The sequence below is a fragment of the Sprattus sprattus genome (assembly GCF_963457725.1).
Source record: "Sprattus sprattus genome assembly, chromosome: 2".
Lineage (NCBI taxonomy): Eukaryota > Metazoa > Chordata > Actinopteri > Clupeiformes > Clupeidae > Sprattus > Sprattus sprattus.
In genome coordinates, this window is record NC_137921.1 from 67786911 (window position 1) to 67810371 (window position 23461).

At 42.0% G+C, this 23461-nt stretch overlaps 3 protein-coding genes across 4 annotated transcripts in view; all 3 read left to right on the top strand.

The window, feature by feature from the left end:
* rd3l (RD3 like) overlaps positions 1 to 1567 on the top strand; it is a gene marked incomplete at both ends in the record, with an annotated part of 11480 nt that extends 9913 nt beyond the window's left edge. The window contains one exon of the mRNA XM_080860379.1: positions 1141 to 1567. Within this exon, the coding sequence (XP_080716505.1) occupies positions 1141 to 1567 (427 nt within the window). The remainder of the gene's footprint in view (positions 1 to 1140) is intronic.
* Positions 1568 to 3914: 2347 nt separating this feature from the next.
* atp5mj (ATP synthase membrane subunit j) lies at positions 3915 to 10653 on the top strand. Its single transcript, XM_080832888.1, has 4 exons — positions 3915 to 4010; positions 4672 to 4792; positions 5024 to 5047; positions 10324 to 10653. Exons 2-4 carry the CDS (start codon positions 4672 to 4674, stop codon positions 10560 to 10562), a joined length of 384 nt encoding a protein of 127 aa, XP_080689014.1. The 5' UTR covers positions 3915 to 4010; the 3' UTR covers positions 10563 to 10653.
* A 677-nt stretch (positions 10654 to 11330) lies between these two features.
* ppp1r13bb (protein phosphatase 1, regulatory subunit 13Bb) overlaps positions 11331 to 23461 on the top strand; it is a 62335-nt gene continuing 50204 nt past the window's right edge. For both annotated transcript variants that reach the window (XM_080832879.1, XM_080832880.1), the window contains exons 1-2: positions 11331 to 11684; positions 12739 to 12887. In XM_080832879.1, coding sequence (XP_080689005.1) covers positions 12879 to 12887 — 9 coding nt within the window. In that variant the 5' untranslated portion in view covers positions 11331 to 11684; positions 12739 to 12878. The remainder of the gene's footprint in view (positions 11685 to 12738; positions 12888 to 23461) is intronic.

Sequence of the window (23461 nt, forward strand, 5' to 3'; positions counted from 1 at the left end):
CAGTGATCTCAGAATATGTCCTTGAGAGTTGAGCAGTGTGCATGATTATCAGTAAACAGGTGGTTTGCCTCAGCAAGAGAGTATTCAAGGCCTCAGCCTGTCAGCACACAGTAAAAGCAAGCAGATTAAAATACAAAAACCATGTCTTCATTAAAACTTCTCTATCAGCTATCGAAGCACCCTCATAAAGTTTACTGTAAATGACAAACCTATAAGTGAATCATTGAGGTTACACCTAGAGAGACAACAGACAAGTTAGGGCTAAAAGAAGAACAAAGTAATCCATTTAAAATATACATTTTTCTGCAGGACACGAGATGGTGGCTCCATCATCACAAGATTCGTATCCCTATATTTAAATGAATCTAACAAGAGGGTTTGAATCTTTAGCTGGCTTCTGTAGTTCTTTTACATTCAATTTCATGGTCAGTGATGTGCAAACAGGATGTTTGTTTTCTCTTTCATATAACACTGCCTACTGATTGGCCAATTTAGGGTGTTGCTGACCGTGACATCAACTCTGAGATAAATCAGTGGGTTGGAATGTCAACTGGCAGTTTCATTGAACTTTTTTACTCATTGAACTTTTGCTCACGAGTCCAAGTGCAGATTAAATCAGTGCCCTCATGTCATGTCAGAGGCTGCCTGGAGGCATGTGCCTTAGCAAAGCTGTGGCTGTTCTGACATATTTTTAAAAAATAATGTTGTTCATTAAATTTGTTTTCCAGAATAACCAGCAGTTTCTAGCCGCAGAATGAGTCAAAATGTATATTATTATAAAATTATAATATTTAATTTGGCAAATTCTTCATTACTGTAAGGCTATTGTTAATTGGTTACAATTGCCACAGGCTTAGTAAACAGTGTATTAGTCATGTGTTTCTGCAAGGCAGAGGCAAACATTTGTGGCCCCGAAATAAACATGAACTTTAGTTTGCATGTTTCAGTTTGCCTTTGCATTGAAGCCTTGGTCACAGTGTGTTGTAAATTGGGTTCAAGGGCAGACATGGAAATACATAAAAATTGTTTGACTTCACAAAAGGGAACTTTTGCAAATTGCAATTGTTTAAGGAATTTTCAAATGGCAGTTTAGCAACTGTTTACCACTCAGAAGTTTGCCACCACTGGTCTGTCCTGTAGGTTCCGTGAGGTGTTGGCCACCAATGAGTTCTTGCCTTGGGAGCTGGTGTGCGTCTTCAAGCAGGTGCTGCGGGACTTCCTGGTCAGAGAAGAAGAGGAAGTGCTGAGACGTCCACCCCCGCTACGAACACGATCACGACCACCTCCACCTCCACCCACACCCACACCCCCACCCCCACCAGCATCCATGCCTTCAGCACACTGCACAGACTACCGGCTCAGTGGCTGCCCGCAGAGAGAGACCTCCAGCCCTCCCACTGGGGCTGAAGGTGGAGACAGACGCCGGGAGGAGATCCCAACCATCTCCAGCTACGTGGACCGTCACCTGAGTGCAGTCTGTCCCTACGCCGTCCACCGGGACTGGAGCCTGCCGTACTGTTACTCCTTTCCTTATGAGCGCCCAGAGGCCTATAGCACCACTTTTTAGGGATCCTGTCAAGAACAGGACTAACAGGGTGCATCCAGTAAGTAGGACAGTGTTCCTCCCCTGTAGTCCGTATCCACCACTGGATTTCTCCCTTAGCACAACTGTCACTGAAACTTGAAATCAGTGATGTTAGCTTGGTCAGAGTAAGGTAGATATGGCTCATATCCTGAATCTGACTGTTGTATGACTTTTACTTACCACTACAGCACATAAGGATGATTTTCTGACCCCTGAGAGGGTAATAGCCAGGAATGAGATAAAAGTTAAGAACATCTGGAAAATGTCATTTTAAACCAGGTGGATCTCCTACAGTGGCAGCTGAGCCTCCTCCATGCATTCCACATAGTATAAAACGAACCACTTTCCTGTACCTGCCTGATCTGTCCTGACACTGTGCACGCCCCCCTCGGAGATAACAACTCAAAGGTTGTAGCGTTGATATCCCATTGCTATCCCATTGCTATCCTGATGCTCAGGGTTCTGACTCGTTACTTATGCTTTGATGTCTTGTCTTGGTGAAATTAGTGACACAGCATTTTATGACACTGGAAATGGAAATGCTGTTTTTGGTGTATTTTATTTCTAAAAGATTCTAAGATTTCTAGCATTTGTTACAGCAGAACTGAATACACCTTTTTTTAATATTTGAAATGATGCCTTATTGCACAAAACATAAAAGGCACTTGAAAAATATATATATTTTACAGTACACATCTGCTGTACTGTACATTTGAAAATAAATTCAGTGCCAGTCAATGTCTGACGAATATCAGTGTTTCACAAGTTGTGTTTAAATGTCCTCATAACACCCCCAAGAAATTTGGTTTAAATGGTTCTGAAGTCCAGTTTTAATACTTGCACCCATTTGAGAACTTTTTTAGTGTGACTGTGGGAAAAATATATGTGTCATTGAGCAGCAGGGACCCAGGTGATTATTTGGGAGGGTGTGTGTGTGTGTGTGTGTGTGTGATGCGAGGACACAGTGAGGCGAAAAAGCACGCAACAGCCATCGTACTCATCCAGCCTAATCGGCATCAGAGTAGTTGTTCTTTCCCCTCTGAGACATGTTTCTGGATTACAGAGCGAAGAACTGCCGGCAGCGGGGCGTCATCTCAACTACTGTCTGTCCATTTTATTCATGTTTCCTCTTCACTGTAGTCCCATGTAGAACAAACTCTGCTGACCTGAATACCGCTCCCTGATCCTTCAGACTCAGAGGCTAGACAAATATGTCCTCAAAAGAACTAAATGTTCTGGTTCCACTGGAACAGAGAGGGAGATGCACTGAATAAATATGGAGAGAAGAACTCTCTGTACATAAAGGCTTCAGCGGTGCACTTATTATCAGAGTGTGCAGTGATCTACTCCACAGGTTATCTTAGGACCTGGCAGTTCAGTGGTGGACAAGTGAAATACTAGGTCAGCTCCTTGCATGCAGTTACGTGATTCACTCCTCAGGGAATTGAACTGTATGTGGATTGATTTTTTTAAAGTGAAGATATACTATGTACAATGTACTTAAACTGAACAATTGTGTTGCAACTTGTCTTAAATTTGAAATGGCCCTTTGACGGGTTACTTTGGCACACAACGCAACCTTCCCTTGATTCTTCTCTTTAGGTTTCCTACTTTTCTGGCTATTGTATAGGCAATACGAATTCTGAATCTTTGCTTTTCTTGAATTGTAGATCAATGAATATACACATTTGCTGATTTACATTTCCTAATTCCAATAAAGCATATCCACACAGCTGTTTTTTAAGAGGGCATAATTACTCTTAAATACAATTCGACATATTCAGTTAAAGTTCTCTCAACAGAAAGGTAGCCTACTTGTGGTAAAGCCACCCTAGTCCTCATTTTGGACTATGGATCGAACGCTAGTCCTCACTATTTCGGTTAGGCTTTCATCGGAAGGGAAAGGGCGCCACCCTGAGTCTAAAATATACAACGCCTCGTGCAAATGAAGGCCCATACTGAAACATGTTATTCACAATGCCACATTTTTACACATAACACATTGGCAGAATGATGTTTTAGTCTATGTTTAAATATAGCAGGCTTAAAGTTATCAATGTAGCATTTTCACCATGGATAGCATTAGGGTGCCTTCTTTTTATCATTCATGAAAATACCAAATCAATTTAAAACGAATTTCTTGTATCTCACTTTAATGTTATTGGTTTAGTGCGAGAAGCCTCCGAAATGGTTTGTTTCATACAAGAATTGCGTCGTAGGGTAACGTTATGCCATATATTCACCGCGGCAGATAATGGCACTAATGGAGGTCTTCGCTAGGTGGCGATGAGTTGATATAAATGGATCTCTGCGGTCTTACAAACCCGTACAAGCCCATCCGCCACTAGGTTCTTTCCCACAAGTCATTGCTGTCAAGCGCTGAATTCGTGACCTCCAGACAGAACAGTGCTCTGAGAATCTGAAGGTGAGTTGTATCGTGTGCAACGTTTTTCCACTTCAGTCATAGAAACGATAACTAGTCTTAATGTCCAAGAGAAATTACAGAATACCTTTAAAATGAAATGGTCTATTTCGGTGTCGTGGTACTCCGTTTCTCACCTTGCAATACGGCCTCAGTAAGCTAACGTTAGCCAGCCAGCTAGTTACCGTTTACAAGAGTTAGCCTCATTCAGAGGCAGTTGTCAAATGAATTTATGTCGTTACCTTGGCTAATCAATGTTACTTAATGAAATAGTCCTTAAGCTGAGCTGCCATTGATTCTACGTTTCGTAGCTGCAAAGTTATACCATACATGGAGATGTCAACCTATGTCATTTGTATTGTAAATGTCGAAACGAACTAGCTTTCAGTGTCTTGCCATGGTCACATTGTCAGATAGCCTGTACGCTAGTAAATTACAGCGTTGGAAGTAAGCGAGTTAGCCAGTTGCCTGACGGTATCGTTCATCGAAGTCATGGGAAAGTCATGGCTAACTTCTAATATTTAATTTAAGTTAAATGAGTAGACTGCCAATTTCCTTCTCTCTCGTAACCTTAACGCTTTATAACCTGAGATGAAACGTCATTGGTTTGAGTGGGTCGGTGAAGATGGACGGTAGAAGTTAAATAAATGGTGCGTTTCTACAGATGGCTGGCGCATTCGCAGGCTGGTGGGCCAAAGTGAGCCCATACTACACCAAGGCTTACCAGGAGATGTGGGTTGGTGTTGGGGTCATGACATACCTGTACTACAAGGTCTCTTATGGAGGTGAGTTGGTTAACTTTATGCATAAGTATAACGTGCTGTAACATGAGTTCATTTGAGAAAGTGAGAAATCGTTATGCAGGGAGGTTTGACATTGACATTGACACTGATCGTGTTGCTTGAACATACCAAATGTTTGATCCTGAGACCTGTTATTGTTGACCTGTCATTGTAAGTGTCTTCATTTTCATTACAACCTGACTAATATGGGTCTCTGGTTTTCTCTGCTTATAGGAAAGAAAGCTGCTGTAGATTCAAGTAAGTGTAACCCAATTGGCCCATCATAGTGCAAGCACACTTCACAACACATCTTTCTTTAGATATAAACCAACAATGCTTTTCTTAATGACAAAACTGTGTTATGGCTTATGCAAATGTATTGACAAATTGAAATCTCTGGGCCGGTTGCATAAAAAGCCTCAAGACTCAGTCCTAATCAAGGGGGTGGGTTAGACAACAGGGTAATCACTCTATGTTGATGCAGCCTTTGAGTGCTCTTGAGGAGGTGGTAAATTGTAGCAATGTGGGAGACCCAAGTGAAGATGATTGTTGAAACTGAAGGGAGAAAATGGGAAAAGCTGTTTTTATTCCCAGATTATCAGGAAATATCAGCCACCAGTATTACAACATGACTGTATTTTGGTTAAATGTGTGTACAAGTGTGATCTTTTAGCTTGTGTACATAAGAGCTGTTTTGAAGAGAGTTTTAAGAGTTTAAATGACCTACCATTTCATTTCTTATCATGCTGTCCTTCAGCACGACAAACTGGTTTATGGGTAGTGGTGAAGTGGACTAAGTTCTCATCACCACTTAGATAACCGAGAATTAACAAGGCCCATCTGTCATGTCCACAAATGTTTTTTTTTGTTGCACCAAATAATATGATTTGGTGCTAAATAATATTATATTATTTATAAAAAATATGAAATGATATTAAAATACATTTCATAGAATGGCAGTTGTTTGATTCTGGCTTTCTACTGTGGTTTTCCTCAAAAGTACACATGGACCTTGTTAATTCTCATTTGATAACTTTTAAAAGAGTCATCACTAAATATCAGTTTGATCATGTAACCTCTACATGACTGTGCTCTATAATAAGTGCAGTGGTATCACAGTCATTTCTCTTCTGTGACGGTCATGTTGTTCACAATAAAATGTGGTTATTTTGGCACAATCTGGTTGTGTAGTGTAGTTCAGTACTATGCAAGGTAGTTAAAATGGTGACTGTTAGTTAAAACCGGGGAGGTTTAAAATGTTAGAAGGTCGTCTTAATCTTCCTGCCGTGATGACAACCCAGTCAGTTGCACAGTTCAAGAACATGCCATAGTAGAAATATGTTGCATACTTTGTGTGCTTTTTGCAGCCATCATGTCAACCTTGTCTCTTTGTCGGGCCATATTCTTTACATAGTGATGCCATTTGTGTCCTTTCATAAATTAGTTTCTATTTTTAAATTTTACTTGTGAAATTTCATTAGTTTTGTCATCTGATCATTGCTAAATTGTTTTAATGTATTCATTGATATGATTTATTGAAAAATCACTCAAGTTTGAGCATTTACTTAGTCATTTGATGACTGGATTTGATCTTAAATGGCATTGTATTAGTGCGTTTTCGTCTCCACAGTAGCGTTTGACCTTAGAACGCCCTCTCATTCAAGGGTGGTCAGCCTACAGGTTTTTGTTATACTCTTTTTGATGCCATAGATCTCTTGTCTTTTCTTTTTTCATAATCTAAATGCATCCTCTTGATGCGCACGTCCACTGCTGTTGGTTTTAAAAGTAGGATTTATTAGCATTTCAGTGATTAGGCCACTCTTTGTGCTTTTGCTGCTTAAAGCTAACAGCTAACCAATCTAGCCTGCTAATTTCTCTTTGGATGCGTTGTAATCAAAGCACTTGTACTTTATAAATGTTAATATATTTCCAAACAGTTTGTTTTTGGTCAAAAAAACAGTATCCATAGAGACCAGGCCTGCAGCTGACTCCTGAAGCATACTTTATTGGACTGGCTTCATTTGACCACTTTAAGGCACAGCTTGGGAGTGTCTTTCAGCTGTTGATGCTCAGAAAGTTGGCCCTAGCAAAAGCATCTGTCTGCGACTGTTGCTTAGCTGTTGGGAAAAACTTATCATCCTAGATGACCTGTATCCTCTGATTCTGGCAATAAACACATGTTACTAATAAGGCAGTCACTAAAAGTTTAATATAAAGTATATAAAAGTCAAATATTAACCCCTAGTATTCTCTTTAAGAAATTAAGTATATTCAAAGCAACGTGCTGTAATGTGTAAGCACACATTTTATTACACATTAACACATTGTTTTACACATTTACCACATGGACCTGTATTTCCTGTTCTAGTAGTTTTGTAATACAGATTTACTGCAAAATGTAAAGTACTGTCAATGTGCATTTGGCATTTAAAACGTTATAAAAGAACATGTAGCTACGTCAAATCTTGATTGACTGAGGGAAAAGTACAGCTTTTTATGGGAAAGCAACATGCAAATACGTCATGGCCCTCTAAGATGTAAAATCAAGAGGTTAAAGTGACGTGTAAAAGTGAAAAGTAAAAGAATAACCGCCTTAATCCCATCCGGCAATGATTGAAACCTGTTTGACAGGCTAGACTGTTTCTTAATGCATTTAATGAAACACGTCCTGTGGCTTAAACAAGAGCCATTAACAAGACCACAAACTGCTCTTCCCTTCAAGTTGGCAGTAAGAAGTAACTTCTAAGAAGTTCATCACGGTTCAAAGATGGTTCTCAAATAAAATATAGATATTTTATGAAAGCCTCTGAACTGAGGGGTTCAACCAATTCATTGGTTGTGCCAGTGTCCCTTGCTTTATTTATCAGGCTCTACCCACGACCCGGTATTCATTTAGTCTCACAACTAACAATGGCGCACTTTGGAAAGAAGCGGCTGAAAGGCATTTCTGTTCCAAACATGCATGTTTGATCAGATATCTCCAGGAGCACTCATACGCTGCAGAAATGAAACAAATAGCTCACAAATGTGTGTGTTATCGCCAGTTTATCAGGCTAAATCTAAACCAAGAAAGGGGGTTCAGTTGTGTACAGAATAGTTAATTGCAAACACAACCACCCACACACACATTGCAATTTGGTTGAATACACGCTAGCTAGGGAGGGCAACTCAAAACAACCTTGTTGATTGTACGAATGGCACGCATCAACAGGTCACTTACGGCAGTCGAGAGTAGTTTTATGCAACCGGCCCCTGTCTTCACTATGATCATATCAGTTCCTATTCAAATTGATCTCCTTATTTTCCGCAGAGCCTGCCCATTGATTTGACCACCATGCTGAGCCGCCACCCTCCCTCCAACTTCTTGTTAAAAGGCTTCTAAAATCCCTGCATATTACGTTCAGTTGTCTTTTCTGTCTGTCTCTTACGATTCAATAAAGTGACCGATCTGGGTCACAGAATGAGAACATTGTCATCTTTGCAGTATTCTTTTTGAGTTGATTCAGAGAGTGGAGGTCTTTCTTTTGTTGCTGATTTTGGTTTCTTTTTTTTATGTCTTCAATAGGATGAAAAGAACAATTTCTCAGGCCGGTTGCATAAACATCCATATAGGGACTAGGAATAAACATTTGGAGAGGATATGATTTTCAGTATAACCTGATATTTTTGTTTTATTTCCTCATTACCATCGTAGGGTTCAAAGAACGTAAGGATTTACCAAGCTATTAATTACCATTTCATGTTGAACAATCGGAACAAATGACCTGCAAAGAATAGTGTTTGTATTCATAAAATAATCTAGACACCTTTTAAGACGATAGATAAAAAAATATATATATACACAGTATTTCAATATACCGGTGCCTATATAGCCAATGGAGACGTGTGTTGTATTCTTTGGTACAAGCCTATCTTATGAGCGCCATAAATATTCTTCGTTAGATAAATGCTATAGATAAGGGTCCATGCAAGATCTGATAATTTTACAACCTATGTTGTTTTCATTGTTTTCCATTTTCCCTTTACAGCCACATTTTGATCATGTTGTCTAACGCCTCATTCCCATCGTGACCTGTTTCACTCGAGTGTTAGTTATCCATAAACATACTAATGGCGTCAAAGTAATCGGCCTAGTAATTTCGTTTTCTAGTCTGTATGGTTCCAGATTATTCGTCTCTTTATCAGTGCTGAGTCAGTGATAAACGTGTTAAAGCTAAATTAGATTTTCCCAGCTATAAACTGTGGTCTGTGATGTTAGTTTCTTAGCATATTATGCCCAGTTATATTTTTATTTTTGTGTCAGACATTTTGAACCACAATGGATTTTCTTTTGCAAGAATACCCCAGAAGAAAGAAAAATAATTGCTTGATATGCCTCTTTAAGTACTGTAGTCATTTTTTATGTTAAAATTAAACTAGTCCGCACCGTTATTGAAGTGATAAGTGCGACAGTGACTGCACCTGTAAGACCTCACCTCAATTTATCGATTTGGTGAGCATGTTGGGATGGTCCCAAACGACTGAGGGGTTATTATAGCCTTTGACAGCTAGATGGCGCTGTGGTATGCTCCATTGCTGTCTCCCCATCTAACGTACACTAGGGGGCGCTGTTGATTTGGCCTGGGTTTGCATTCAGTTCATATTAAAAATCTGGTCCAGCAAATGGGCTGTGAGCCCTGTGTTGCTATGGCTTGCATTTTAGGTCGAGCCTCAAGTAGCAAACCATCAGTTTCGTGCGTGGAACTTTAATCAGTTTATGTTCCACGCTGCCCCTCGATGGACGGGAGGGGAAAATGCCCATTCTGAAGATTCTGAAGACAACTGGGACAGGAAGAAGTACTGTATGTATACAAATGACACGGAGGACCCGCTACCATGGCGACGTCAAATAAATGCATGAATGCATGTGGGGCGCATGTAGTCCGTCTCGGGTGTTTAACACTAGTGTGAAATTCCTCACTAACGTCCAGGGTCACGTCAGTGAACCTTTGCATTCATGTTTTATTTTTTTTATTTGTTTAACTTTAACCATATTTAATATCACAAGTGTTCACCTCACACACTTAATTTACTTGACAAATTCCACTATGATCCTTTCATCCTGATCATCAACTCAAATTTAGCAGAATCTGTCATAATGGAACCAGGAAATCTTTTTGGTGCAGAAGACTTCGTTTGGGGCTGAAGGAAGTGGAAGTATGTATGCTCTTTAGGCAGGATAGGATGCAGACAGATACTGCTCTTAGTCACTGTTTGAGGATCAAACCCCCTTTTCAAAATGCTACTCGAGTGATTTATAAATGTTGCTTCTTTGAGTTGATCCTGAATCAGTCCAGAGGCAATGTCTCATACTTGTGGCATATTGCATTACAAGGTGGATGTTCGAAAGATCCCAATAGAAACCTTCAAGTATTAGTCTCCAATAGAGTACCGTTTTCTGCGTTGATAATCTTAGTTTAAATTATGATGTTTCTTTATGTAACAGGTGTCAAGGTGATTGTGGTTTAACACCAAAGTCTTGATCTGCCCCACAGGTGCCCATGCTGTGAAAAGTGCCCCCAGTCACACTGCGAAGCCAGCCGACAGCGCAGCGAAGGCAGCCACCGCCGCCGCAGCAACAAGTCTAGTCGTCGTAGCAGCGGGTGACATCACCATGAGCGACGTCTTGCAGAGGCAACACTCAAATCTCATCCTGGAGGAGAGGAAACTGAACCTAGAGATTGAAAAATTGGAACTTGAGAAAGTTAAACTGAAGTCTGACATGAGAAAGTAGCCATGAACAGTACATTTCCATCAGTACATGAGATTACCAGTGCAACTCGGACAACCTTGTGTACAGTCAATAAAATTGTATAAAAATCTGATATTTGACCTCTGGTGACTGTGTGACCTATGTTGTTCCAGAAACACAACCCCCTCCCCAAACAAATGTGTGCTTGATGGGGCCACAATTCATTTATCATGCCATTTATGAATGTTCTCAGTGTTTTAATTTAAAATTCAGTTTTAAATTTATAAAAAACTTGGATGAGGTTGCAATTTTCTTAAGAATGATAAGCAGGGTTTGTGGTGCTAAATTCTTACAGGGAATGTATTGAATGCTTTCTGTAATTGTCGAAGTTGTACAGGAAGATGGGGCAGTTTTAAGCACATCATTTGGGCACAGTTGCACACCCTCTTCTGAACTGTATTTCCATAAAATTTGGATGATCTTTTATCTGAGGGGAAAACATTCTTTCAGGAGAAAAATGTTTAACACAGATTGGCCTTATTAATGAGTGAATTGCTGGGATTTCATCAGGCCCTGACATAAGCATTTCACAAATAGTGTATAATGCGTCTTCTATATTTGAATTAAATTATCAGATTCAGAATCAATAACGATTTCCCTTCAGGCAGTACAGTGTATGTGTGCGCGCGCCTGAAAATGTTTGCACCCTGGTATGTACACTGTATTCCTGATATTTCGCGTCAGCAAATGACATCACTTTACTACATTGACAGTCACGGGCACTGCTTGGCCCTGATGAACATCGGAAATCCAGCACAGCTGGCTAACGTTAGCGACGTTGTTATTAGTAGATTGTATTGCTTCAGGAGTAGCTAGGAATTGTTTTATTGTCAATTAATTATTTATAACGTATTAGATCGTTCTGCCAGATGTTTCGAAAACGCGCATTAAGCCACTGTTTCGGCTAGGTAGTTTGCTAGAAGACTAGCCAGTCAACGCTAACGATAGCCCGCTGGTCCAGGTGTTTTGAAGTTAGCTGGCCAGCTACGTGTTAGCCTTTTGGCGTGTTTTCTAGCCAACTTGGTTGGGTTGTCATTACAGATTGTTTGCATTAACATTACAAGAGGACCAACGTCACGGCATCACCATGACTGGATAATTTAGGTGAGTTGCAAAGCTATTTGTTCCATTGGATACTAACTATATTTTAACTTGAACACACTTAGCTATATAAGAACCTGAAGATACTTTGTTAGCTATCTTTGTTAGGAATTCTTACAAGCTGTCCTGTTTTACCAAGCTGGAGGATATGTACGGCGTGACCAAAAGCTTGGGCTTGCTAGCTAATTCACTCCATAGTTTTCTATGGAATGTATTGCTAGCCAGTCGGACGGTTAGCGTTAGCCACCCAATGCGAATAAGAGTGACTACAAAAATAGCCAAAACAAATCTCCCGTCCAGATATAAGTATAACTCATGTTTTAATGGTTGTTTTAATTTTGAATAAAGTCAATATTTAAATATTACTTATCTTGTGTAAACAATATCATACGAATTATTGTAACTAAATGATGTTTAGTGAGCGAATGTAGCGAAAACTACCTTCACTGAAAAGGTCCATTGCTTGCTAATTAGCTAGCTGCTAGCTAGTTTATGCCTAATCAGGTTTTTACTTCGGCTACAGACGTAAGCTTACCAAATGTAGCCTATCGTTATCAACTGTATCGTGGTTAAATTAATTGGCCATTGTCAAGCACATTGCTCGTCAGCATTATATTTAGTTGCGCATTGATAATTCATAGAATAATTACTTTACATCTGTAACAGCGAACGTTACTCCGCATTTGTTTGTTTTGCCTGCTAACGTTATCCTAGGTTTCTAGCTATGCTATCCATCTTAAAAACGTCGTCGTAGTCAGGTACAAGCTTTGCTCGGCAGGCTGATATTGATATCTAAACGAATGTCTTAGTAGTTAAAGGGCAATTGTGGAAGTTTCGTGTTTGTCAGCGTTGTGACCGTTGTTGACACCTTAAAATTAATGCCACACCGAATCCATTATTAGTCTTTGCTTGGTAGCGTTGAAACGCCTGCTCAAACCTGGCTAGCTGTCAAAATCGACTGGTGAAACTCAGGATTTGCATTAATTGTAACTCATTCAAGTTCTTGTCGTCCAGTCAGTGTATTCATACATTTCCATCGGTGTAATTCTACTTGCAGACTTGTGTGTCACTCTCAACCATCCGGTCACCCCAGGATCAACCCTTTGGACTGGTTTTGAAGCAGGCTCAGAATCAACATCCTTATGCTGCAGGCCATATTCAAGCTCTGATGTCCCCTGTCCCCTAAAATCTGCAAATATGATGCCGGTAAGAAGACAGGTTGTACTTTAATAAATGCCTTTAAAACCTAGTAGTATCATACCTTCCACCTGTCCTGCTTGCACCTGTCTATGGTATAAGAGAGACCAGTAGCAACTATTATTATTTCATTCTCTCACCTCATTTTATATATTTTTGTTAAATTTCAATGCAAAAGACCCTAAGCCACCAATTTGCCTAGAGTCTCAGTCTGAACATCTGAAAATGAAAGGTCAGGCTGAGGTAGCTACATTGAGTTGACATTTGGGCTGACTAATATTACTGTAATGAACAGTATTGCAAATTCAAAACTGATTTGGGCTTAAAATCACCTCCCTTTGCTCTCTTGAAGTTAATCATTTTACCTCTGGACAAGAAAATACAAACTGTAAATGTTCAGCAGTAGTAGAGGATCACTAAAGCACAGATCAGACATGGAAAAGAAAGCTGTGCACAGGAAATTGTGACAAAATTGTGTGCAAACAAACTGTAAAAAAACACACATAGCAATGTATAGAGACATCTCTATCTTTACATAACATTAGTCAACATCTCTTCTGTAGGGAAACTGCCTCAGTTAAACAGAGTTGGTAGTGACACGCATAACAAAGCAACCTGCCTTTGCTTTCTTAATGTAATAGTATTTTGCTACACATTTTCTGCATTAGGATGATCCATGTATCCTAACCATATTATATTTTAAGATTATAAGTCATTGCATGCTTTTGGGTTAGAATTCTAAAATGGTGTCTCATGAAAACTGTTGCGTGTCGATAAAGCGGCGTAGTAGTAGTAGTAGTAGTAGTAGTAGTAGTAGTAGTAGTAGTAGTAGTAGTAGTAGTAGTAGTAGTAGTAGTAGTAGTAGTAGTAGTAGTAGTAGTAGTAGTAGTAGTAGTAGTAGTAGTAGTAGTAATAATAATAATAATACCATTAAGAAGAATCACATAACAGACTGCACAAAGCCTAGAAGGAGATGCATCCGTACTCGTCTCTTCTAAATGGGGACTGCACAGCCTAAGCGGCGTAGTAGTAGTAATAATAATAATAATAATAATAATAATACCATTAAGAAGAATCACATAACAGACTGCACAAAGCCTAGAAGGAGACGCATCCGTACTCGTCTCTTCGAAATGGGGACTGTACAGCCTAGAATTTGTTTTAATGTGTGTGTGGATTACACATTTAATGAAGGACAAGCCGGTATCATGACCGCAATTTCCTTACATCACTGCCTTGTGGAGGGATGGTCCCTTGGCCATCTCAGAAATTGGAATCTGTGACTGTGACCCTGATCTAATGCCCTCCCTCATCCTATTTATGTGAGTGGTGGTGATGAAAGCCTGCATGATTTTGATCCTCCTAAAGGGGATTCTGTAGGGAGATTGGCCTTGACAGAGCAAGCTGGTCATTAAGAGTGATTATGGCCAAGATTTGTAAAGATTAGCCAATCTAATCTCATGTTCATGAAAGCGTGTGTTTTTTTTGGTGTGTAAGAGAGAGAGAGAGTGAGAGTGAGTGAGTGTGTGTGTGTGTTTATGTGTGTTTGAGTGTGTGTGTGTGTGTGTGTGTGTGTGTGTGTGTGTGAGTGGAGGGTGTGAGTGTGTGAGACCAAAATAATGTATGTGCCTGCCTTTCTGCATGTGCACGTACATGCTGATGTTTTTGTGTCTATTGACATGGTGAGCAAAAGAGAGACGCTAAATGGTTAAGTCTGAACCCATGCTAGGATCGCCTATGTTGACATTGGAGGGGAACCCACCCACCTGGAGAATGCATGTGTTCTCCAGCTATGTGAGCCATTTGTTTTCTTAGCTGGACAATAATTCACAGACTCCTTTCAACAAGACATTTTAAACGACTTTCCATTGAAAAGCTGAACTTGGCATTTACTGTACAAATCATCCTGCAATTTGTTAGTGTAGATAACACAATGGGATGCTAAACAGATCCAGACAAGTAGCTGGATCCTCTGTGAGGCTATATGCTTTTGAGTAGCAACCTTAAAAACATCCAACAAATGTGTATAAATCAATCCCTTCCTCTTAGTTGTCAAGAGTTTTCTCCGTGTACCTATGGAAACTGGGTGCAACAAGCAAGAGGTTATTATTAAGCTGCCCTTGACATGGGCAAACCATGATGGCTGAGGAATTGCAGTGAGAGTGTCTATGCGTGTGGCAAATTAAACACAGCTGGGTTAAGTGAAACAGCAAGGGTGGATAGGACGGCCACGAGAATGAAGTGGATGATTGATTGAGAATTTAACCTGCTGTAGCTCCGTTCGGGGTCAAGCCCGGACCTGGCGAGGTTAAACCTACTCGTCAAACCACATCTCAAAACCCTTAGCTCTAAATTAACCTCACCCCCCCCTTCACCACCACCACCACACACACACCAACCCCCACCCCCACCTCCACCCTCTCTGGCCTGAATTTGTGTGCCACATTCTCGACCAAAGCAGAGGCCTACGGCAGCTGTGATTTGGAGCGGTCCTTTTGAAAGAACCACACTCTGGGTTATTCCCTCCTGTTCTTTGTGAACGAGGCGCTGACGTTTATAAATAGATGTCAAGCAGTCACGCAAGCCAATGGCCTGAGAGAATAACATGGATTTTTCATTGCCTGCTTTGGGGCAATGAAGAGGTGTTTTTTCTTTTTGATGCAGAAAAGCCATGCTTTGTTTAAACACAGCTTTCAGATCCATAACCTTGTTTCTCTCTGTCTCTCTCTTCAGTCCAGTTAGCGAGCCACTCTGATCCTGTTCCCTTTTTAACACATTCCTTTTGAGCCAGCCTTTTTTTTTTGTTGGCTCTCTCTTGAAACAAATGGCTCAGGAAAGGACAGGAAAATACCAAGATGTGTCTGGGATGACTGTGTTGTTGTTGTTGTTGTTGTTGTTTTAACCTGCTTAATAGGAGACAGAGTGACCTCCTGGTGGCTGCTTTTTCCCACGGCCATCACCCTATTAGTGACAGGCAGGAGTGAAGGCCTCTTGTGCCTCTGCGCTCCCATCACAGCAGAGCAAGAAGAAGGAAGAGGGAGGGATGTCTGCCGTGACCTAGATTGTAGTGGAGCACTGGGAATGCCAAGGTGCATTGTGGGAAAGATTGTTAGTCACCCAGGGGCTATCTGCCTCGAAAGAACTAGAGGTAGGGTTTGTAGCAGCCGAGCTTGTTTGTGTGTGAGTGTGCACATGCTCGTGCGAACCACAACCTACACACTTCAATGCTAACTAGAAATGTAGGTTAAAGTGTAACTTAACCCTAGCCCTGAGCCTTACTCCCCCCACTGCATGATTTTGAAAAATGCTAAAAAGTGGGCGCATAAACTCCTGTGAAGAGCCCCAATTATCAAATAAAAATGACTCGCACTAATTTAATTTAATAATGTAGATAAGTCCTCAGCGTCAGCCTTACAAGGCTGAAGATTTTAAACAGTAGATGGCGTGTTGAGCCATATTTACCCCCTAAAAGGACGTTTTTTTTTTAAATGTAGCAGTGAGTAGCAGTGAATGCAGTTCAGACAGATGATATTTAAACAGAGCTGATGTCTTGCGGTACAGAGTACACAAAGGAAACAAAAGCATGATCCATGTGTTTCCTGTTCTGTGAGCTTTCCTGGCATGGTACTGCACCATTCTATTTGTGCTTAACCAACAAGATCTCAATTTAGGCTTTTTTTTTCTTTCTCCTGAATTGCTTCACAGTCACCAAGGAATTCCTTTGCGAAATACCTCAACCCTTACTCGTGTTCCCAGCCCAAACCTTCTGTGTGTGTATGTGCTCTCTCGTGTGGAGGGAGACAGTGAGGAGAGAGGTGCCAGGGCTTTTGGGAATTTGTTAGCAGGGAATCGACAAAGTGCTGGACGCACTGGCGGATAAGTGATGTGTTTACTCCCCTGGCCAGTCGCACCCGTTAATAAACCCCAGGGGTAAATTTAGCCGACCTGATAAATCGTCCCGTTGGAGATGAATATGCCAAGCTGTCCCACCACTCTGTCACGTCATTTTACACACACACACACACACACACACACACACACACACACACACACACACGCGCATGCAGACACATGCAGACACACACAGACGGTAGTTATTTACGGTCAAACTGTGTGTTGGCATGGGGTCTGTCCTGCTTGGGAGGATGAGACATGAGGTTATTGTACGTTCGGAAGATGTGGCACAGTGTTCGTCCTGTTGCATCCAAAACAAGAAGTTGTGCTGTCGACGTTAGGACAAGGTTGAAAGGCTGTGTGTGTGCAGAATAGCATAGAAACGGCAGTAATACACTCGCAGTTATCGTGGAAGTCATTGAAAATGGAGCCAACAAGCTAAGCTGATACTTATACTCTGTTTTGGCTTTCTTTTTTCCCCTCAGGTAAGATCTCATTCTCACTCTCTTCTGTGGTATGCAGTTAGGGTCTCACACTACCTGTATTGTGCACATTGTTTGCGGTGAGGTGATGAGTAACATGGGGCCCTCATTTATTGCATTCCTGAGTGAGTTTCAGGGGGCACCCCTCCCCCCCCCCCCCCCCCTCTCTTTTCTGGCAATAACCCTCTCCAGAAATATTTGGCAGACTTCTGTTTGCCATGGAGAGCTGTCCAGTTCTTTTCAGTGGTTGTTGTTTGAGCTGGAGCAGGGAAATGGAAATGGACACTTGGAGGTTTGTCTTTGCTGTTTTCTGACTGTTTGTGAATGAGTGCTGAGACAACATGACGGTTGTTTGCTCCTGTTTATTGCTTGGATAGCGCTTTTACTTTCATGCAATAGTAAGAGCCGTCAGGTTACATTAGGCCTATTTAGCTCTCTGCTGCTGATGGACTCAAACTGCTTTTGTCAACGATTTACTGTTTTCAAGGATTTCTGAAATGTTTCAAATAGCTCATTTTTTTGTGATATTTCGCTATAGTTTCCAAATTGGAACGAAAAATGGAAATTGAAAACCTTGATCCACATTGAAAGCCTCGGCTAATATCTCTGCATGATGACTGCGTCTGGTTTTGCAGACACAAAGCAGAACATCCCATATAGAGGTTCAAAGTAATCCCTTCAGTCACAAGCAGAGGGGGTGTTTATGTGTTTACGACATGCACATGTATGCCCTCGGAATGTTGTGTATTGGGTGTTATCTTGATTCTGTATTGGACACACACACATACGCATACACACACACACACATACACACTTATACACACACACACACACAGCGGGAGTTTGGTTGATTTTAATTAGGGCAGATTGATTATGATCGAGGGGACCGCCTCTTCCCTCCTACCACCCTTTTTGTCAGTTGTTGTCTTTCTGTTTAAATTTGAAAAATGTCTTGTGTGCTGTGCTGCCCTTAATTGGCAAATACATTAGAGGAGAGACCTAGAGATGAGCATCTGTGACACCTTCTGAGGCACTAAAGCATACACTGGGCTATAGGACTTCTCTGTTGCTTGGAAGTGATTGTAGGTAAGACTGCCTAAAACAAGCTTGATCAGCTGTGGATGAGTCAGGCTGGACACAGTTCAGGGGATTGTGGGGAAGATAAGGGAATATTCGTTTCAGGTGTGGCATCTTTTGTCAAGACAAGTTGGGGAACTCGATTGTTCCATATTCTTTTTTTGTTTGAATCCTTGTAAGCGAGTATTGGAAGATGATTAAGATGCAGAATGGCACAAGGGCGAAGGCTTGCCACAGTGGTCAGTAGATTGGACATTCATTTGCTGGATGGCGCTGAGTTTGGTTCGTTGTGTTTCTCTGTGACCTTATCTTCATTTCTGCACTTTTTCACCTCAGGTCTCTGTCTCTTTCAGGAAGAGTGTCTTGAGGAATGTGTAAACATTTTTAGGCAATTTTGTGGGATTCGTCTCTCTCTCTCTCTCTCTCTCTCTAAACCCTCACGATGGTTTCCCTCCCAACAGTCCTTCAGCCAATTGGGGTTACTGACGGACATGAAGTGGCCAATGACTGCTGCTTGCTTGGCCACTTCATGTGTGCGAACATGCTTTGAATCTGTGTACCCGTATGTGCAGGTCACCTGGAGATGTCACCTGTTGCTGTCACCTGGTTGTCATGTGTCTCATGTGTCACCTGTAACCCTTGACCTATGCTGATAAAAAGCATCCATTCTGTTGTCCACACTACACACTGACGATGGCGTAAGGCCGAAACGCGTCTGTACGAAAATAAACTGGTCTTATTTCTAAAGAGAAAAGCTTGAGAGTGCGGTTTTTATTCTACTAATGCTTAGCAGAGCTGAGCATGGGGTTGACTCGGGGTGCCCTGCGGTTTCTCGTTGGCATCAGTGTCACACAGCAAGTCAGCCAGAGAGCGCACCCTGTGCCCTGTCCTCCTTCCCCCTGTGTCATGTGACTCTTTCCATCCAATGGTGGCCATGCTGAGACCCGCGCCGGCTAATGCACTGTTGTTGGGGGAATCCAGAGATCGATCTCTCGCGGAGTTTGGGCTTCGCATCCAGGCCTTCCTAGACTCCTACAGTCCTCTTGCCATGGTGTGTCAGGCAGTGATGTGAAAATCACTGTGAAGTGAGCATGTTTGCTTTCAAAAAGAGCTGACTTGTGACAAATATGCTAATATGACGATGCCCTTCTCAGTACACTCTTTTGTTGGTGGTGGAAAAGTGGGAATTCATTCTGCCCCATCATGTTGGGTTGTGAAGAAGTCGAGATTGGGTTTTAAAGTTTTGAGTTTTGATAATGGTTTTTGATATTCAGTTGAATATAACAGAAGGAAATAAATAGATGTAGCATTAGGACCTAAAAGTACCCTGAAATAAATAAAAGTAGTCCTTTGAAAAGATTTCTTTCATAGGCATATTACTTCCTTTCACAGGCATATTTATTTATTTAATATTGACTTCAATGGCATTACATTTAGCCCGCTTTCAATTATTCAAATCTCGATCCTCTTTTCTTAATGTGGTCAGCTGGGTTGGAGGTCTTTGAATTCTGAAGCTCCTCAAATATGAATGATTCTTGTCACAAGAGCTTTGAATCAGTGGAGCAGACTGGCTGGGAGAGGATCCCTTTCTTGGGTCCCTGATAACCGTGGCTGTTCTGGGGACGTTGCTATTTAAGGACACTCGATTCAGACTGGGACTTTACTCTCTTCAGGATTTTTCTCAATTTTTTCTCTACTTTATCTTTTTATATTCTTCTTTTTTTCTGAATATGAGAAGCGGTTCAATACGCACTGCAAACAAAAGGAAGCTTTCACTGGCTTGCAGTCTTTGTTCTCATTAAAGCCCAAACATCCTTTTGTCCCATATTAGGGTTGTGTGTTTTACTCTCATTTTTCATTTCAGACACGAGGCGGGCTTGGGGCCAACCCCCTGTGTTTTTGCAGGATTGCCGAGGCTGAAGACAATAAACAATGACCGCTAATCCCGCGGATTGGCACGGCTAGAATGTCATCTATTCAGTGGCACCTCGTCCTCTGCTAATTTCAGTGGTACAGTGCCTCGGGCAACGCCACACGGAATTATCTAGGCCGACGGAGAGCACACTGGCAGCACTCTGGAAAACGGCCATATTCTCAATCCCAGAACATTTTTATTTCGCAATCTGGATTTTTTTTTTTTCAGTGCAGTGTTCCTAGTCACGCAAACACATGCATATTCTGCAAAACACTCTCTCCTTGTGACGACACCAAGCTCAGCTCATTATCAATATGTGCACCCTCTGATGTTAAGATTTGAAATCGCAAATCGCATTCATTTTTAAATCGAATGCCAGTCCAGTCTGCCAAACATCAGTCAAGACTACAGAGAGAAATCTATAGACCCTGAACCCTGCAGCTTTTTCTGATGATTCACGATGAGAGGGCATAGAGGTAGGTCGCTAAATTGAGGGAGGTTAGTTTCAGCAGCACACTTTCATGTGTGGATGTTTAGAAGGCAGCCACCTCATATGTCCAAGATTGGGGAGAGGACACACGTCTGCCAGCACAAGTGTTCTACTTTTTAATGCCATCTGGTCCACAAGGTCACTTCTGCCTTATGATCTTGTTTTTGTGGAGGTTTTTGCCCTTGTAACATTGCTTGGCAGTAAATGTTATTTAGTGACAGGCTGTGTCAACAGCCAAATCTCTCTAAATAATAACTTCCATCAAAATGTATATTTTTTTGGTGCGTTGTCATGTGCGCGATATCTTGGGTTAATGGGTTTTATCCTCATTGCCGTGAGTGAAGTAAGATTGGCAGCCAGAGTAATTTTGCCATGTTATGTCATTATGTGGTGTGAGTTCCGGCAGTTTCTTTGTTTGTGTGTGCATGCCTACATGTAACGACTTTGAAGTGCCTTGGAATGCTACATCGGAATCTAGAATGTAGTTGTTACTGGAGAGTGAGGCAGGCCAAGGTAAACTAGAACCAGATAATTGTTTAGAGGGGGGAGGACTCTCTCTATGAAGTGATTTCGTCAGTTCATTTTTTGAGCGTCTCTGAAAGGAGGGAGTGAACATGGTGTGCTAAAAGTTTTGGAGGAGGAAAACTTTTTCTTCTTTTGGCTTCACATTGCTCTAATTTGCCATCCATAATGCAGTCTCCCTCTTTCAAGATTTCTCTTGGAATATTTGAGGGATTTGTCAGTAGATAAGCATTCTGGCATCACAGGCAGACATCTGAGAAGGGGACAAATATCCAATATTTATAAGCTATGGGATAAGTAGAAGGTGATCTTTTAACTGTATTTTAATGCCAGTGAGCTCGTTTTCTGATATTTCAGGGATGGAGAACCCTGTACAGAAACCACATACTTTCTTTCTGGCAGTGGTGCGATGATGCTTATCAATGGCTTGGCCGGTCTGCTGCCAATTCATCTTTTTGAACAGGTGTTATCAGATAATTCAGTCTTTTGAAATTTAAAACACGCGATTTTGGCACACCTGACGTTTTTGGTACTCACTCACGCACTCTCGCACTCTCGCACTCTCGCACACTCTCGCACTCTCGCACACTCTCGCACTCTCACACACTCACACACTCACACACTCACACACTCACACGCTCTCACACTCTCACACTCTCACACTCTCACACTCTCACACTCTCACACTCTCACACTCTCACACTCTCACACACTCACACACTCTCACACTCTCACACAGAGTCAGGACGGGAAATCTGACATGAGTTCGATGATTTGATGCAGCTCTTTGGTCCAGGTTCAAACCATGAAGCTCAGATCATCATAAGCTTTCAATTCCCCCAATGACCACATGGGCATACATTCAGCCGGACACACAGACCAACCCAATTTGCTAATGCTTCCAGAGGGATTAGCAGCTTGCAAAAAACGGCCAGGACTGCACAGTGATTGTGCTTTTAAAGCTTACCCTCGTTTTTCTTGTCACATTTGGACGCCGGTCAAATCTCAAGGGCTTGTAAAGGCTATTGTATGCGTTTTAGATTCTTTTTTTTTCATTTTTGGTTGTTGTTGTTTGCAGTTATTTTGCCCCCTGTGCTCCAGTTAAGAAAACCAACCAAATTCTCAGCAGGAAGGAGTGATGTAACCGGAGTTGTCAGATGTGATGACCAGCTGAATCCCATGCTCAGACAGGCTCATGGATGCATGCAATGTCTCTGGTCAGGCGCCCCTCCACCAAACCGCTAAAACTTGCCCACTGGAACCTGTGGGCGGGGCTAATCTGTTTTTGGGTGGGGGGGGGGGGGGCTGTTGTTACCACTGTGTGTGACATGACGTGAAGAAATGTCTGTCGCAGTGCCAGCAGCCCCTAACACCACCCTCCTACCACCTACTCACAAACATATATACACACACACACATATAGACACACACACACACACCATTTCCATTTCCACTCTTTCATCTGTGTGGCTTTCGCTGCCTTATCCCCAAGAGACCACTGTCACAAAGTAAGGCCCGACGGTGAAGTCCCCCCCTCCACCCTCTACTCCCCTCCTCAATGGTTTGATGAGCACGCTCCCTCCCTTTCCCCTCACTCTGTCTCTCACTAGATTTTCTCTCTTTCTCTCTTTTCTGTCTCACACACACACACACACACACACACACACACACCCGTTCCGTCACTCCCTGGCTCTGTGTTGCTACTTGCTCAGAGTGTGCGACTCCTGAAAGCTCCTCTGCAGGGCTGCTTCATCCTCCTCGGTCGCAGCAGTCCGCTCCATTCCCTCTTCCTCCTCATTCTCTTCCTCGCCATCGTTCTCCTCGACGCCGTCTCAGCGGTCTTCTTTGCGGCTCTTATGTGCCGCCGCCGCACGTGTGCCGGGCAGCATGAAGAAGTTTGTGACCATAGTTCTCCGTGGCCTAGTCAGCATATCCAAGGACAGGACCTGGGCGAAGGAGAATGTGCCGCCACACAGGAGGGAAGGCAAGAAAGGACGTCCAACCCTCAAGTGGGGCAAGGTGACGGACGGGGGTGGGGGTGGGGGTGAGGGGGCTGTGGGCCTGCGTGGGCTGGATCAATATAGCTGATCGATAAAAGTTTCCTTTCTATTGGGATGTGATTCCTGTCCTCTATACTCCTGACGATGAGGGAAGGAGGAATATGGATATGGTTATGGTATTTGACAAATGCTTTTGTGAATGA

Excerpts from the sequence above, each read along its gene's own strand:
- atp5mj (XM_080832888.1), top strand. The coding sequence starts at position 4,672 with ATGGCTGGCGCATTCGCAGGCTGGTGGGCCAAAGTGAGCCCATACTAC. Across the intron at positions 4,793-5,023 it reads CTACAAGGTCTCTTATGGAG|GAAAGAAAGCTGCTGTAGAT; the intron begins GTGAGTTGGTTA and ends CTCTGCTTATAG. Across the intron at positions 5,048-10,323 it reads GAAAGCTGCTGTAGATTCAA|GTGCCCATGCTGTGAAAAGT; the intron begins GTAAGTGTAACC and ends TCTGCCCCACAG.